The 15,856-nt window shown below is 36.5% G+C and overlaps 1 protein-coding gene across 3 annotated transcripts in view; it reads left to right on the plus strand.

Moving 5' to 3' along the window:
- Positions 1-15,856, plus strand: part of ATRX (ATRX chromatin remodeler) — a 115,195-nt gene that overhangs the window by 53,209 nt on the left and 46,130 nt on the right. For all 3 annotated transcript variants that reach the window (XR_009156720.1, XM_058197028.1, XM_058197027.1), the window contains exons 10-12: positions 8,087-8,162; positions 13,779-13,909; positions 14,606-14,785. Coding sequence is in view for 2 of the 3 variants with exons in the window: in XM_058197028.1 (XP_058053011.1) it covers positions 8,087-8,162; positions 13,779-13,909; positions 14,606-14,785 (387 nt within the window). In the remaining variant the exon portion in view is untranslated. The remainder of the gene's footprint in view (positions 1-8,086; positions 8,163-13,778; positions 13,910-14,605; positions 14,786-15,856) is intronic.

Here is a 15,856-nt window from a genome sequence, read left to right on the forward strand (position 1 = left end):
AGAGTGGAGACACAGGAGAAACGTGAGGGTTATATCAGAGGCCAAGAAGCAAGTCGGTGGCTGATGTCAAAGAACAAATCAAAGCAAGGCTCGATGAAACTCTTTAAACAGTTTTGTAAATCAGATAATTGCTTTCTGATGTTACTTTATGATTGTATAGCTAAGCAAAAGGTATAGCTAGAAAAGATTCTTACAGAAAAAACTAGCATGTGTAATTTGGGAAGATAAAGTTAATATTATTTGAGCTACAAGAGCCTTTTGTGGGGTATATGATCAGATGTGGAATTACCATACCAAGCTAAACGTTATGCAATTGAAAAAGTAATGGCAGATTTGAATTCTGGTGTAAAAATACATTTTTAGAACCACTCACTGAAAAAAAATTCCAAAATTAATTTTCACCCCATTATACGACCCGCCCTACTATCTATTCTTCCTCTGGAAGGGTGGATATACACGAAACACTTTTATCTTCCCTCCAAAGTGGTATTAATCTACTTGCATTTGCATGTTTTTGAACTGTTGTGTGTCACTCGGGGTCTTGAACCCAGGCTGTTGGTTCCCCAGCTGACAAGCTCAGTGTCTTTTACATTGAGCCATTGTGCCTCCTGTGTGCACACATTTAAAATGCTAGTATTTTACTAGGCATTTTAAAGAAGATATATAATTAATAAAGTAATAATTGAAGAAAAATGGACTTAAAAATATGGCAGACTTGTTTTTCAATATATCATTAGTTAATTATGAATGACTAAATATATTACATCATTTTAATTTTTTGAAAGTGGTGTTAAATTCTAAATTAAACATGAATATAAAAAACCAGGTCAGCAGGATATAAATCACTGAGTAAGATTTAGTTCAAGCAAATTTTGTTCTAATGTAGATGTCCTGTAAAATCAAAATATGGACTGTAGAGAAATCTAGATTTTTAGATTCATTTATTAAGTTGTAACAAGGGAAGAAATTCCTTAATTGCATAGCTCTCAGTGAGGAAATTTCTCTTAAAACCTTATATTAGACCCTTCCCACTGTTGAGAATATATGCTTGGCTTCAGGTGGAATTAATAGTCTAACATTAATGTGTATATCCTGATTATTTAATATAAGGGCTAGTCATTTGTTATTATAATAATAATGATGATTTTGTTCATCCAGCCAGAAACTGATAACTAGAGATTATTATATTTTAAAGGCATTTAAGTTGTTAGTCATCCAGACAGTTTCTGGAAGCGCATTCTGTAAGGTAGTTGGGTCCTGAATGGATAAAAACATGGGTTGGAGGTCTGGAAGCTGGAGGACCAGTCCTGGAAGCCTTGAAGGAACTCCTACACAATCTGTAAAGGCTGTCACCAAATTATAGTTTTGAATTTAGAAAAAGGGAAGATTAGTAAATACGGTTGTAGATAATCGTGTTACCTTTATTTAAATGTAATTATAAACCAAAAAAGGTATAAATTTAGCTTTTCCTCAGCTCTCCATCCAGTTTCTGGAGGGTGCTTGTCCAGTGGCTAATTTATAGCCTTCTTACTAGCTCAAACCTCCATATCTCTGCACTAATCAATACTTTCTTTACCATGGTTTATTGAACAACCTAGAAGTGGCTTAGTTCACGTAACATAAATGAAAGAACCTAGAATGGCTTAGTGTATGTTACACAAATTGTAGATTGTCAGTCAATTTTCTGTGTGTTTCTTGATCTGCCAGGATTGAAATATATGAGATGGGGCAGATGTGAAGTTCTGTACTTTCTCACTGGGGAGTGAGACCCATTGTGTGGAAGAGTCTATTTCAGCTGCTTTTTGTTGACAGACTATTTGAATATTTGCAAATAGACAGAAAGTTGTGAAAAATTACTAGTGCTTGCAGAAAATAACTATAGCCCACCTTCTTTTAAAGTAGTAGGCTTCTTTTTACAGTGTAAAGTAAACTGCTAGATTCAAATTCCTACTTAAGTATTTCAAAATGCACTTACTAATTTCAACATAGTATGAAAAAAATCTTTATATTAATTTGCTCAAGGTTTGTTTGCTATTTCTTCTTCTTCTGCCATATCCATCATTGGACGTTGGCGATCATGTTGGTGATCCTGTTTTTTATCAGCAGCCATACAAAAATGTGCTGCTGAGTTTTTCCCAATCTGGTCCCTTAGGTTTTGAAGCCATGATGTCCTCCTTCTGCCTGAACCTCGCTTGCCTTTAATCTTTCCTTGGAGGATTAAGTGAAGTATGGTGTATTTTTCCGGGTGTCACATCTCATGTCCCAAATATTCCAACTTTCACTTTTTAATGGTTTTGATGATTTTCCTTGGCTTTCCCAAGCAGCTTATCACCTCCTCATTTCTGATTTTGTCAACCCAGTTTATACGTAACAGCCATCTGTAAATCCACAAGGAACATTACTATATTTAGAGAAATAGTTTAATGTAGCAGTTAAGACATCAAGCTAAGACCAGGAAACATGATATTCCACTCCTGCCTTTGGCACAAAGCCAGCTGGTTGACCTTGGGCCAGTCACTTTCTCTCAGTCCTAGGAAGGAGGCAATGGCAAAGCACTTCTGAAAAACCTTGCCAAGAAAACTGCAGGGACCTGTCCAGCCAGTCTCCAAGAATTGGAAATGATTGAATGGAGGAAAAAAAACACCTCAAATGTTAAATTGGATTGCATTTATTTAATAAAAACTAGGTTTGTGTAGTAGAAAACTGAAGGATTTAATATGACCAAAAGGGAAAAATGCAGTTGCATATGTATCACATTGGGAAACAGTTACAGAATGGTGACATAAAACTCACTCTCCAGATAGAATAGAATATTCTTTATTGGTCAAATGGACACACAAAGAGTCCGTCTCCCGTGCCTAAGCTCTCAGTCAAAATTTGTATAGCCAAAGAAGTGGCACTTCTATAATGGCATGCCCATTTTAATTATAACATTTTAATTATTTATATTTAATGTATTGGGGCTAATAAACAGCTATGCTGAGCTTCTCAAGTAACAGAAACTGATATAAGATGGGGATATTTTTTTCATCTAATTTTATTTGATAGTATTTCAAATGAAAAGTTACACTTAATGAGAATAGCAGCACATTTGATCCTAAATAATGATTGGGGATCAAATCAAAAACGGTTTTTAAATCAGTGAAGTCTTAATTTTTATATTTCAGTATCAAATGTCCCATTAGATTCTAATCAGTTAGAATCAGCTGTTGCCCATTAGATTAACTTTATTTAACTCCAGCAAGACAACCATTATGTCTTTTGCTTCAATCTATCTTAATAGTTTATTTAACCAAAATATAGCATAATATTTACTGGTCATATTGAGATTTACATTACATTAAAGGATGATCATTCCCAGCATTGCATTTTTTTTTTAAAAAAAAAACATGATTTGCTCTCCTAATTTATATATAAGAGTACTGCTAAAGGAAGAATGTATCAACAACATACAACTTTTGTATTAATTACAATATTAGTTTATTAGTTAAAAATGCTACAAATCGGTTTACCTGTATTTTATGACACATGTGACAAGTAAAATCTCTTGTTAAATTCCAAATCACTGTTAACAATATTTAGGAAAAATTGATATAATCTGATATATTTTTCTTTATAGTAATAACAATATTTTTTATTTGCCATATGCTTTTTAAAAATATTTTTAATATTTTATAATTAGTGTAATTATATCCTTATGCTTTCCAGTTGCTTTTTGCATACTTTGTGATTAGCTTGAAACAATGTAGGGACTATGCCATGCTAAATAATTCCTTGTTTCTGTTCTAAATATCTAGATAAATCTAAATATTAGATTTCTTGGTCTTGTCTCCACTAATTCTTTTGGCAAATGGAGCTAGGTTTGTTCTTTGGCTTAAAAAAGATCAACATGTTCACTTGATTTAAAATTTTGAATTCATTTTGATTAAAGAAGTAATGTGGTTGAAACAAAGAAAAAGATGCCCCCAAAGAGACTGAGCCTGTGGGATTTCCTTTATGAGTGTGTTTTCATAACACAGTCCTAAGACAGTAGAATTTAGTTTGTGATGCTCTTAAATGTTATTGTTGGAAAAGTTAAGCTTGTCCCACAGCTGGAACTCTGCTGCTCAGAAATGGCCTGGCTTAACTGGAGCAAGATGGCTTTTTTAAGGGGAAAATGACAGAAGCTCTGGATCCTCTCTCCAGAGGAGAAACGGAAGTATTCATGTCCTCTCTGCTTTTTCTAAAAACCACTGAAAGGGAGAGACAGGTTTATTATTCAACTAAGAAGTGCCTGGTAGTTTTTTCACACTTCTATGAGCTGCAGCATTTTGTTTTTTGAACCTCCTAGTGATTTGTGGCCTAAAATTTAACTTCAATTTGGGATTTTTGATTCTGATGTAGGCTCTTCAGAAGACACTCTAAAACTTATCATGAGCTTGTAAATAGCAAGATATTCCAGGAGACCCCAATGAAGGACATGGGACCCTAAAACCCTTAAAAGAAAGCTCTATTTGTCCCTCTTCTTATGTGGAATCAGGACTAGGAAGCATAGGTATGTCTACTGAGAAATAGAACACCTAAACTATGGATTAGCCCCCTTGGACACAAAAATATAACCACTGAGCTTTGTGCAGGGTTTGGAAAAGACTTTGACAAGCCTTGGTTTCAAGAGACCAGCTGTGTGTAACTTGGCCTTGTTGCTTTTTCTTTGACAGACTTTGTATATATTTGAATCATTTGGCTGTTTTTGGGTTTCTTATGTTGCAGATGTCCTCACAATAGTTGTTACACAAGTAGGCCTTTACTAGAACCCCTAGAATTTTTAATATGTTTTTAATTCATTAAATGTTTCCTATACCCACAAAATTGAGAAGTTACTCAGATTTTCGTAACAAAGTGAAGAAACATAATATTGATCCCAATCAATCCCTGTGACCATCTCTAAATATTTTATCACTTCCTGCCAAATTGCTTATCAACTAGCCACTCAACACTTAAGTGATGTATTGGTACTAATCTCCTTCAGATTTCACCCTGCAAGCAACATTTGCCCTGTGTACAAAGGGGGACTATCAGTTCTCCAAGCTAGATCCAAGGGGTGGCTTGTAGAATGAGAATTTGACTTTAATAGTTTTTACATTGCTCCTACATTAAGTTTGTCAAAAATCAGAATAGTACTGATATAGTCCTGTTCCAATTAAATTTTTATTAACGGGCCTAAGTTTTCATGAGCCGCAGTTCATTTCATCAGATGGAGATGAAATGCGTTGTAGTGCATGAAAGCTAAGGCTTTTTAATGAAACTCATTTGTTGGAAAATGTGCTTCCAGACTCATCCTGAGTTTTGCCTGCCACAGACTAACCTGGCTTTCTTTCTACAATGCCTTTGAGTTCATAAACAAATCATGGGCCAGTTATCTATAAAGTTGAGGAATTGCATAACAATAGCCCTTCACTAGGTTTTGAAAACCATGATCATTGATGGTATTGAAGTATTGTTTAAGTGAAGTTGTGGGAGAGAGACTCATCCCAGAGAAAGGTGATTAAGCCTTTACAAATGAGAATGTGTTGTAATGTTGCATCTGTTTATCGCTGTTGGAATAAGCGCAGTATTATGGCTATAGTAAATTGCACTCCTAATTTTATGGAGGTCTATTTTTTCTAGAATTTATTAGGAGTTCTACTTTGCAAAATTCTACTTTGCAAAAAGAGCAGACTACAAATATAATGAACTATCCGGCTAGAGCTACAGATCTATTCAAGACTGCAGAGAACCTAAAAGACAGACCTAGTTTCCTTGGTTACAAGTAAATTCCATTTATATTTGCTTTAATCTATAGAATAGACTGAAATTGACTTTGGGCCACTCACTCACTCAGTTGAGCCCACTTCACAGGATTGTTGTGAGGAAAATATGTTGAGTTATTTTGAAAATAATGAAGGCGGAATATAAATACAAGAATAAATAAATAAATAAATTACTACAGAATGACACTCCCCTGCCATACGTTTGAATGGACCAAGTATGTAGAATGACCAGTGCCAAAATGTGAGATCTATAGATACTAATCCTCAATGTTAGGTTATGTCATTTAATGGGGTGAAAATTAAGTTTTGCAATTTTTTTTCAGTGAGGGGTTGTAAAAATATGTGTTTTTACACCAAGAATTCAAATGTGCTATTATTTTTGCAATTGCATAATGTTTAACTTGGTATGTTAAATCCATGTGTGATCATATACCCCACAAAAGTCCCTTGTAATCCAAATAAACTTTTATCTTCTCAAAATTACAACTTGTGCTACAAAAAAAGATGTTTTTTCTGCATGAATGTTATCTAACTAAATGTCTGTGAAGATTCTCAGTCATCCAGATCATAGTTGTTCCAAAGTTGCTTTTTCAAGAAGTCATTTCACTTCTCACCCAAGAAGCTTGTTGAAGGAGATGCAAAATGTCTTGAAAGAAAAACCAGAAAGTCCAATTGTCTCTTGAAAAAGCACCTTTGGGACTGATCTAACTAAGCAAAAAATAATCCATGCAATCATAAAGTAACATCAGAAAGCAATTATCTGATTTACAAAACTGTTTAAAGAGGGTTTCATCGAGCCTTGGTTTGATTTGTTCTTCGACATCAGCCACCGACTTGCTTCTTGGCCTCTGATATAACCCTCACGTTTCTCCTGTGTCTCCACTCTGCTTGCTGCCTCTGGGATCTGTTTCACACATCTGTCTGTTGATTGCGCCTGACAGGACCACTGTGGTACTTGCATTGGTTTGTCAATGAACTTGTCACGTGACGTATCACAACTTTTCCCCCCTTCATTAAAATGGGGGTGGGCATGGCAGTGTGTGACACATCCAGCCCGCAGGCCTCAAGTTTGACACCCCTGGTCAAAGGCCTCTTCATAACTTCCATCACATTCCTCTTTATCTTCGTGATCAGTCGTCTGTCCATCATTTTCCTCATAAGAGATAATTACTTCATTTGTGTAGTATCCAGTAGTATTATCCATTTGTGTAGTATCCAGTATTAAAATGTCTGGAATACGTCTCTGCTTATATTTAGCGAGCCTTTGTCTCTCATCGTCCTGCTGTTTTTGAATTTTGCCTAGTCGTTTCTGCTTGGGCACATCTGGCAAACCAATCTGGTGCGATCCAACCTTGTCTCTCTGACCTTTAACGAAAAAAGGTTTCTTCAGTGGTATCTTCGTCTCCTTATGGCAGATACAGTTAATGTGAGCTCCTTTTTTGCAGCCAGCAGGGCAGCCGAATTTGGCACACAGTTTATACATATACCAAGATATATGTTTTTGACTTGAACCCAGTTCTCTTGGATCTTGTTCAAGATTGCCACTCATCAATTTACAACAGAGGTCCCAAAAAAACTCTTCACTCATTCCTACTTTTCAAGCCCTTTTGGATATATGTCTCTTGCAAGACTGGCTACTGGGTAGTTTCTAACATCATCGCTACTTTGTTCTCTTAACAGTAGGTCATATCTGAGAATGTCTCGCATTATCAGACAGCAACAAATCTCTTGTCAATCCCAATTAGGTTGCTGATATGCGTGAGTGTTCCTGGTCTTGTTGTTTTTTTAGAAGCCATTAGAGATCAGTTATCATATGCACAGGAAACGAGGCCTGTAGTATTAACACACTCAGACAAAATAGCGTTTAACAAAAAAAGAAAGACAGCTGAACTTATCAAATGAAACAAAATGTTTAAAAGTTATATTTATGCAGTTATTTACCAAGCACATCTAAATTATATTAAAGTAACCAAACTATCTTTACGAATCCCCAAGGCGTGTCACAACTTTTGAGCATCTCTATTGTTTGGAAATTGAAAGTTGAAAAATTTGACAAGCCCTAAAAATTTCCCTTTTGTCTTTCTGATTTTAGAAAAATAGTTGCAGGGTGTATAATTCTTCCTTTTCACAAGGTTGAGTCATGCAGAATTCCTTCTATTGTGCATGGGATTTGGGTGGCTTTATACATCTGGAAAGAAGTGGGATTTCCCCCAATAGTGGCGATGGTCTCTCATAGCACTGATAGAAAAAGTTTTTCTCTTTGGGCCAAATAAGTTTCCCCCTTTTTTCTTCTAAAGGAGATGAAGGAGAGCATCAATCTGCAGCTGTGCCAATGGAAGAAGAAGAAGATGACGATGATGATCCTGAGAATAGGTATGATTCCACCCGTAAGGACTTTAAACAGATTATAACACACCCTAGGCGTGGGCTCAAGCGAGAGCAACGGAGCAGCAAGCAGGTTGTAAAAACCAGAAGTGCCTGCCTTGTACAGACTCGCTCACAGGCTTCCCGCCAGCTTGAACGAGAGGCCAGAAAACAAACCCCCCAATCCAGAAATGAAAAGAAAATACGATTTAAGTGTTAAGTCACACACCTTGCATAGGGTGTGTTATAAATGCAGCACTGTCCATTTTAAGTTTCCATGTATAATGTGGATTTTGTGTAAATTGTACAACTCTTTAAACAAAAAGCAATTTGATAATTACAACTCTCCACGGGAATGGGAGATGAGCAGTTATTCAGTATGGATAGCATTTGGATGGCACTTGAATTCCTTTTCAACCGGAGTATAAATTAGCTCTTACAAACACTTGATCGAAACTAGCCAGAAGTAGAACATGCTTTTGGAAAAATCTGTTTCCTAGTATCCTGAATTACAAATTCCTATAATTTCAAAACTCAACACTTGGTAGTAGTAATATGATAACTTGAATTTCTGCCTGCTTCAGTCATTTGAAATTTTATTGGCTTTGTTTAGACTACAGTCGCATGTTAAAATTGAACATGTATATTTGTTAACATTTAATGTTAAAATATGACTGTAGTTAAGGATTCCGTTTTGTAGGTCTTATAAACTTCATAACACACAAATTCTGTAACTGATATAAACCAGGAAAGAATAGAATAAAAGGCATTTTTTAATCAATAGAACAGGTGGGGCATGAAGCCCCAATGAACGCTGGGGAACTTAAACTAAGAAGATATGCAGAGGATTGCCCTGTTACAGAATTGACCAGATGCTTCTGTTAAGGCACCTATGCCTAGCGTTGGTTATCAAGCAGTTTCTTTGCAGGAACTGTTTCAGCAAACTCAATAGAATATTTTGGGAGGGATAGATATGCATTTGGCTTTGCGGGGCTTAGAATTGTTTGTTACTAAGTAAACTGGTTTTTACCTCGAGAAAACATATTTTTTTGTACCTGAAACAAATTTTAACACTTAACTTGTTCTCCAGTATGGACCTGGGTACAGATAAAATGCTGCTATTCTAGGTTATTACTTGCTTTTCATATACAATGTTTAAAAAATGTTTGAAAAATGAACTTTAATATTTGTTTAGGGATTGCTATAGAAACAGTGGTGAGGAAATTGTTCAAAAATTCTGTTAAGACTTTCAAAGAATTAAAGTAGAATTCATTATTTCACTGTTAAGTTTTAAAAATTAATTTCTAGTAGAAAAATTATATAAAAAAATCAAAAGTTGGATTTTTCAAAAAATTTGCAGTGCTTAGTAAATAAATCATATTTTTAATCAAAAAAATTAATTTTACTCATAAAATTCCTGGAACTGCTTTAATGTGGGAAAAATCCAGAATACTGTATTATCCAGGAATAAAATTGATCTACCTCTCTTACATGGAGTTGGTGTTCATAGACAAGTATCAGTAATCTTAAGCGATGTGTATGTTGGTTAACAAGAAACTGCAATTAAGTAGTTGGTTCACTCTTAGAAGGGTCCCAAGAGCTGTGTGCAGAAAGCCCCCCAGGCAAGGAGACGCTTCAGCTTCTCCTCCCTGTTGCGGTGTCTTCAGTCTGAAGAGCAGCCGGGGTTACCATCCCTGCTCTCGTTTGCAAGCTGAACTGATTCTGCCTGCGCATGAGATCCGCCCCTGGGAGTTGCACTGTGATCTCCAAACTGTCAAGTCAATGTGCTTAGGCTTGCAATTTGACTTTTGCTTGCTTCTGCTTTTTTAAGGGATGAAACAGTTCTGCCAGGCCAAAGAAAAGTGTTAAGCGATCTGTAGTATTGTTACAACTTAGACAGTTGTATTTCAAACTTTCTTTTTCTGAAGAAACTATTTTAACATGCCTCTTGTTAAAAATGTTAAAATCAACTTTGCCAATTTGCAATATTTTAGTGAGTCTTAATATAACAGACAGTGCTGTATTTCATTGTGGTGTGTATTTGTTTATGATTGGTTTGTCTGAATTTTTAAATAGTGCTGTTCTAATATGTTTGGAGTTATTTTGTTCATTAAGAGATTCATAGTGTATTCATGCACAATGCCTTTGAAGTATTTGATGGATGCAATAAATTTTTGTAAAACATGTTTCTCGTCCAAGCATTTAATTTAAGAAACACTTTTTTTTCCTACAAAGATATAATAGGAAACAATTTATTTAGCTATTGTCATTTATATTGTCCTCATAGTATTCAGCTTACCATTCTTGGAAGTTTCCAATTTTAACACTATTTAGTCATGTTATAACAACTAAATTGAATTAAAGTATGTAATGTTTTTAATTTACTCTCATACTCAGAGTATGTCAAATATGTAATTGCAGACATACTTGGTATGGTAGTTGGTAAGACACCTTAGAAAACATATACATGGATTTGGGGCTCTTACCTCTTGCCCTCTGCACGATGGACTTCCAATTTTCTTAACACTCACCTCCCCTTGCTATAGACAATGTTGATTCATGCAGTTGTGGGTACAGGAGACCATGTCCAGAGCTGATATCAAAAATTGCCTGTGGTGGGGAAAAGTAGAAACCACACATGTGACTGTGCAAATATAGATGCATTTAGTCTTGCAGTTGAAACTGCAGTAAATCAGGATACAGTAGAATTGGAAAGGAGTAAAAGCCATTCTCACCTCAGTACTACAAATTGAATAAACATTTGATGAAGTCACCAACAAACTTGCTGAAGACAAATAAGGCAGTATTTGCTTCTGGTAATGGGGTCTCAGATAACTGCCATCTTGGCTATTAGAACAACGATTTAAAGATGGTCGAATCCAGAAAACATCAGAGATTTAGTTTCGTTGACAATCAAATGTATTAGTTGTGACTAATGTACTTCGGATCTAATTCATAATATTGCTTTTTAAAGGCATTTTAAAGCAGTTTATATTGTGAGCATATGCTTCACATTCTTTATGGGAAGGCTGGATAATAAACCTGAGTAATACACTAGGATTTGTCAATTGTATTTGTGTTTACTAAATAAAGATTTAAAGAATAGAGGGCTCAACTTCTCTGAAGTTCATTCCCATGGCTGCATTGCCTTTCCTAGTTAATTAGCATTTTATGTCTTTACAGCAGTCAAAATGGACTTTATTTGAAACAGCAAATCATTTTACTATCAGTTATGACTTCAACAGATTAACAAAGTTGACAAGGACCTTGTAGGTCATCTAGTCCAACCCCCCCACTTACAATATGTGTCTCCTTTTGGAAGTCCAACTATCTGATATTACATGTTTTGAAACCCAAGCATAATTGGAGATGGTTTGCTTCTTTGTTCCCTTGGTAAAAGCTAGGTATGGAAACATTAAATGCAACAATTGGATCAGAAATTGAAATTGTCACATTTAGTTAGAATTGTTACAGAAAAAACTCAGCTTTTGTCAACACTTTTGTTTTTCTTTGGCTTTGCTTTCCATAGAAACCAAGGTCAAAATCTGTTGTAGGATTCCAGAAATGTGGAATCAGGTCTACTAAAAATAAAAATCTGTAAATGAATGTTTATGGACAGTTCTAAATTTATGTGTGTGTGGGGAAACAATATTCAGAGGTAACCTACTTAATATCAAGTAATCATTTCTAACCATTATTGTGTTGTTCATCGTAACATTTAACATACTAATTAATATACCTGTACATCTTGTGATCTAACTGAGGAAAATGTACAAGTTATTCATGGTAGACCGGCAGGCTCAAACCTATTAATTTGGACGTCAAAAATACACAATGAGAAAAAGCATGTCAGGGAGAGGGTCCTTGGTGCTCTCTGAGCTTGGTGGTTTTCTGGCAGATGTTTCACTACCCAAACTAGGTAACTTCAGCAGCACTGATTATGTTGCCTAGTTTGGGTAATGAGACGTTTGCAAGAAAACAACCAAGCTAGAGAACACCAAGGTCCCCTTATTTCAACCCTGAGCTACAAATATTCTCCTTTATCAGTAAAAGCATATTTTTTTAGGGCGTGGGGACTTTTAAATCACAGTTGATGTAAGTAAGCCTTCCCCTTGAAGCCCTTCTCCTTGTCGCAACACCTTTGGTTTCTTGCTGGCAGAGTTTCTCCAGAGATGCCATGCTGCTCTTCTACTTTGCTGACAAGTTTAATTCATTGCTTTGGAGAAATCCAAATATTTTTGATACAGCATTGGAGAAAAGGATGGCTATGGTTAAAGAGTTAAACTTTCTTTTGTGTTAAATTTCTCCTTCCCATTCAATTTCATTGAAGAAAAGTGCTCCCTGAAGATTTATATTAGATTGGCATTTTCCTTGTTTTTGGTTTTATTAAGGGTAACCAATACAGTGGTACATACCAGACTTGCTCTTTGGATCTGTTTTAGTCCAAAAGTACCTGTGCATCGGACTGAAAAAGTGTGATGAAACTTGCGGAAAGCCCAAGGGAATTTTTCAAAGCAGCCTGCCTGATGAGGGCAAACATCTAGGTGCATATTTGAAACCCTGGGAGCACATAAACCTTTCAGGGAGTAATGAAAACTGCTTGCAGTATTATTCCATAGGCTTTGGAGAGACACCTGTTTTTCCCATCTTGGTTTGCTCTAACATCTTTTCTGTCACTGAGAACTTGTTATTGTGCTGAATGTGGGCCAAGAATCTGGAAAACATTGATGGTGGTGATGATGATGATGATCTCTTTTATTTGAAACTCAGTCAACTGGACATTTAAAATGTTTCACAAATACCATTGACTGGTGCTAATGGTTGACATGGATTGCTGCCAGCATCCTAGGTATCAATCAAGAATAATAATAATAATAATAATAATAATAATAATAACTGGCTTTTAAACTTTCTCTTTAAAATGATATTTCATTATTGAAATATGACTGATCCTGATATTCAGCTAAAATTGCTGTACTATGAAGATTGATAGTATGATACTATAAAAAATGGAAGTTAGCACTGAGGTAGTATAAACAACAGCTGCAGAAACTATAGATGGTCCTTGACTTATGACCACAATTGAGCCCAAAATTTCCATTGTAAAGCAAGACAGTTGTTAAGTGAATTTTGCCCCAATTTATGATCTTCCTTGCCACAGTTGTTAAAGGAACCACTGCATTTCTTAAGATGATTGTTAAGTGAACCTACCTTCCCCATTTATTTTGGTTGTTAGAAGTGATCAGGTGACCTTGGGACTTTGGGCAACTGTCAGGAATATATGCTAGTTGACAAGCATCTGAATTTTGACCATGTGACCATGGGGGTGCTACAGTGGTCCTAACTGGGAAAAACGGCCATAAGTCACTTTTTGCAGTGCCTTGTAACTTTGAACAGTCACTAAACAAACAGTTGTAAGTCAAGGACTACTTGTACAGTAAACTAATCAGTTGATAGACTTTGAAAATGTTTAACAACTCCTCCTTCCACAAGCAGATTGATACTCTAGGCCAAATTCCATGGCTGATGGCCATCCGTTGCTCAATTTGTTTAATAATGCTTGATCTGCTTATTGGTTGTTATTGGTGAACCAATGGAATACACCTTTTTTGTTTTGCTTCAAAGAATTGCCAAGAAAATGCTTTTAGAAGAAATCAAAGCCAATCTTTCCTCAGAGGAGGATGCTTCTTCTGATGAAGAATCCAATGATGGGAAGAAAAAGAAAGGAAGGCGAGCCAAAAACAAAAGCAATAGTGGTAAGCACCTGACAGAAAAGCAAATATTTGAACACATTTTCATATCAAAGTGCATCATAACAGTTCCTCAATAGTGTACTATTTACTATAACCAGGCAAAGATTAAATGGTAAATGATGGTGAAATCCATTGTTAGGTTAATTCCAAGATGCAGGGGTGGCTATTAGCTTGGCTGGCTTCTTAAAAGTCTTGGAGGATTTCATAAAAATCATGGGAATCAGTGGGGGACTGCCTCTGAAGCCCCTCTGCCTGGAAACGAGCGGGCTTCCTTGTGCCGTTGCTTGGTCAGACTACTGGACTAGATAGAGCAGCATTCTCACCCAGCGTAGCACTCCTTAGGCTCTGAATATGCCATTTAAACTTTGCCCCGTTTGCAAAATTAAGTCTTTGGATTCCATGTTGCATCCCCTCCTCAGCCCCATTTTTCTAGTTGTTAAGCACGGATGGAGCCCAAATATCCCACTGGATTGAGAGGTGGTTGGCAAAGGGTAACCAAAAAGCTATAAAACCACTTAAATGTAACTTGTTTGTTTAACAACACTAGTAAAAATAATGATTTGCTCAGTGCTTGCTCCAGAGACCATTCTAATGCAGTTAATTGATTATTATATTGATATAAATCTGATGCTGATATAAACTAGAAAAATTTGTGCATATAAGTCTTTTTTTAAAATGTTTTTTATTTTCCTGCAACAGGAGAGAATGAACAAGAAGATGAGTTTGAATCTGATTCAGATGCCGAAGAGGCCAAGAAACCTAGATACAGGCACCGTTTGTTAAGACACAAATTAACAATGAGCGATGGAGAGTCCGAGGAAGACAAAAAGGGAAAATCTAAAGAGGCAAAAGAAGTTAAACGCAGAAATAGGAGGAAGGGTATTAAGTCTATTTATATTGATGTGTGTGCAGACTAACCAGGGCTCTGTTGGCTTAATTATTTTATTACACATTTACTGTTAATGATGCATAATGAAATCCCCCTCACTTCTTCACAGCTGCTTTCTATATGGCCCAAGGGATTGGATATGTCTAGAGCAATTTCTTTAATCACTAAGCCTTATCCTTGTTTTCCTATTTCATTAAAAAACCCACTCCTATGGGAAGGAGATAGATTACAGGTGGTCTTCGCTTAGTGGCTATTCATTCAATGACCATTTGAAGATACAATGGCACTGATCAAATGGTAGTTACGGTAGACAGTCTTTAAAGTTACGGCCATTGCAGCGCCCCTGTAGTCATGTGTTGCCATTTGGGTTCTGGGCAGCCTGCCCAGATTTACAACTGCAGCCCCCCCCCCCAATCTCTTCCCTGCCATCCAGCCCCACTGCTTCTCCCTGCCTGCCCCAACCGGTCTGTGCCCTCTTCTTCCTTCCCTTGCTGGTGAGAGGCTGAGGGAATTCTGATCAGCAAGATTGCAACCGACAGGTCTTGTGACAACAATTCCATTTTGGCTGCTCCAACTTGCACACTTAATGGTTTAGACAGAATAGTCATAGTTATAACTAGACAAGGCTCAGGGAGGCTTTTTTCCCTCAAGTGAATCTGAATCAAACCCATCATGAAGCCTAGGTAAACATTGTCCTGTGTCAAAGATTCTGTCTCAGACCTATTTTGTCCTCGGTGGTCCTTTTGCTCTTAGTCCTTTAATAATTCATAATACCCTCAGTTGGAGTCTATGCTGTTTTCAAGACTTTGCCTTTCTCTTTCTGCATCACTAAGGAATAAACCATAATGCTTTGTGGAAGGGGTTATTAGGGCAATCAACTCTGTAAGAAGGATGTTAAAAGTACCAGTCCTTTGAGTCAGCGATTCTCTCTTTATGTACCTGTGAGCAAAAATATTCCAGGAACAGAATATTCTGAAGAAATGTCTGCTTCTCCTGCCTGCCCCAACCGGTCTGTGCCCTCTTCTTCCTTCCCTTGCTGGTGAGAGGCTGAGGGAATTCTG

The sequence above is a fragment of the Ahaetulla prasina genome, chromosome 11 (assembly GCF_028640845.1).
Source record: "Ahaetulla prasina isolate Xishuangbanna chromosome 11, ASM2864084v1, whole genome shotgun sequence".
NCBI classification, from domain to species: domain Eukaryota; kingdom Metazoa; phylum Chordata; class Lepidosauria; order Squamata; family Colubridae; genus Ahaetulla; species Ahaetulla prasina.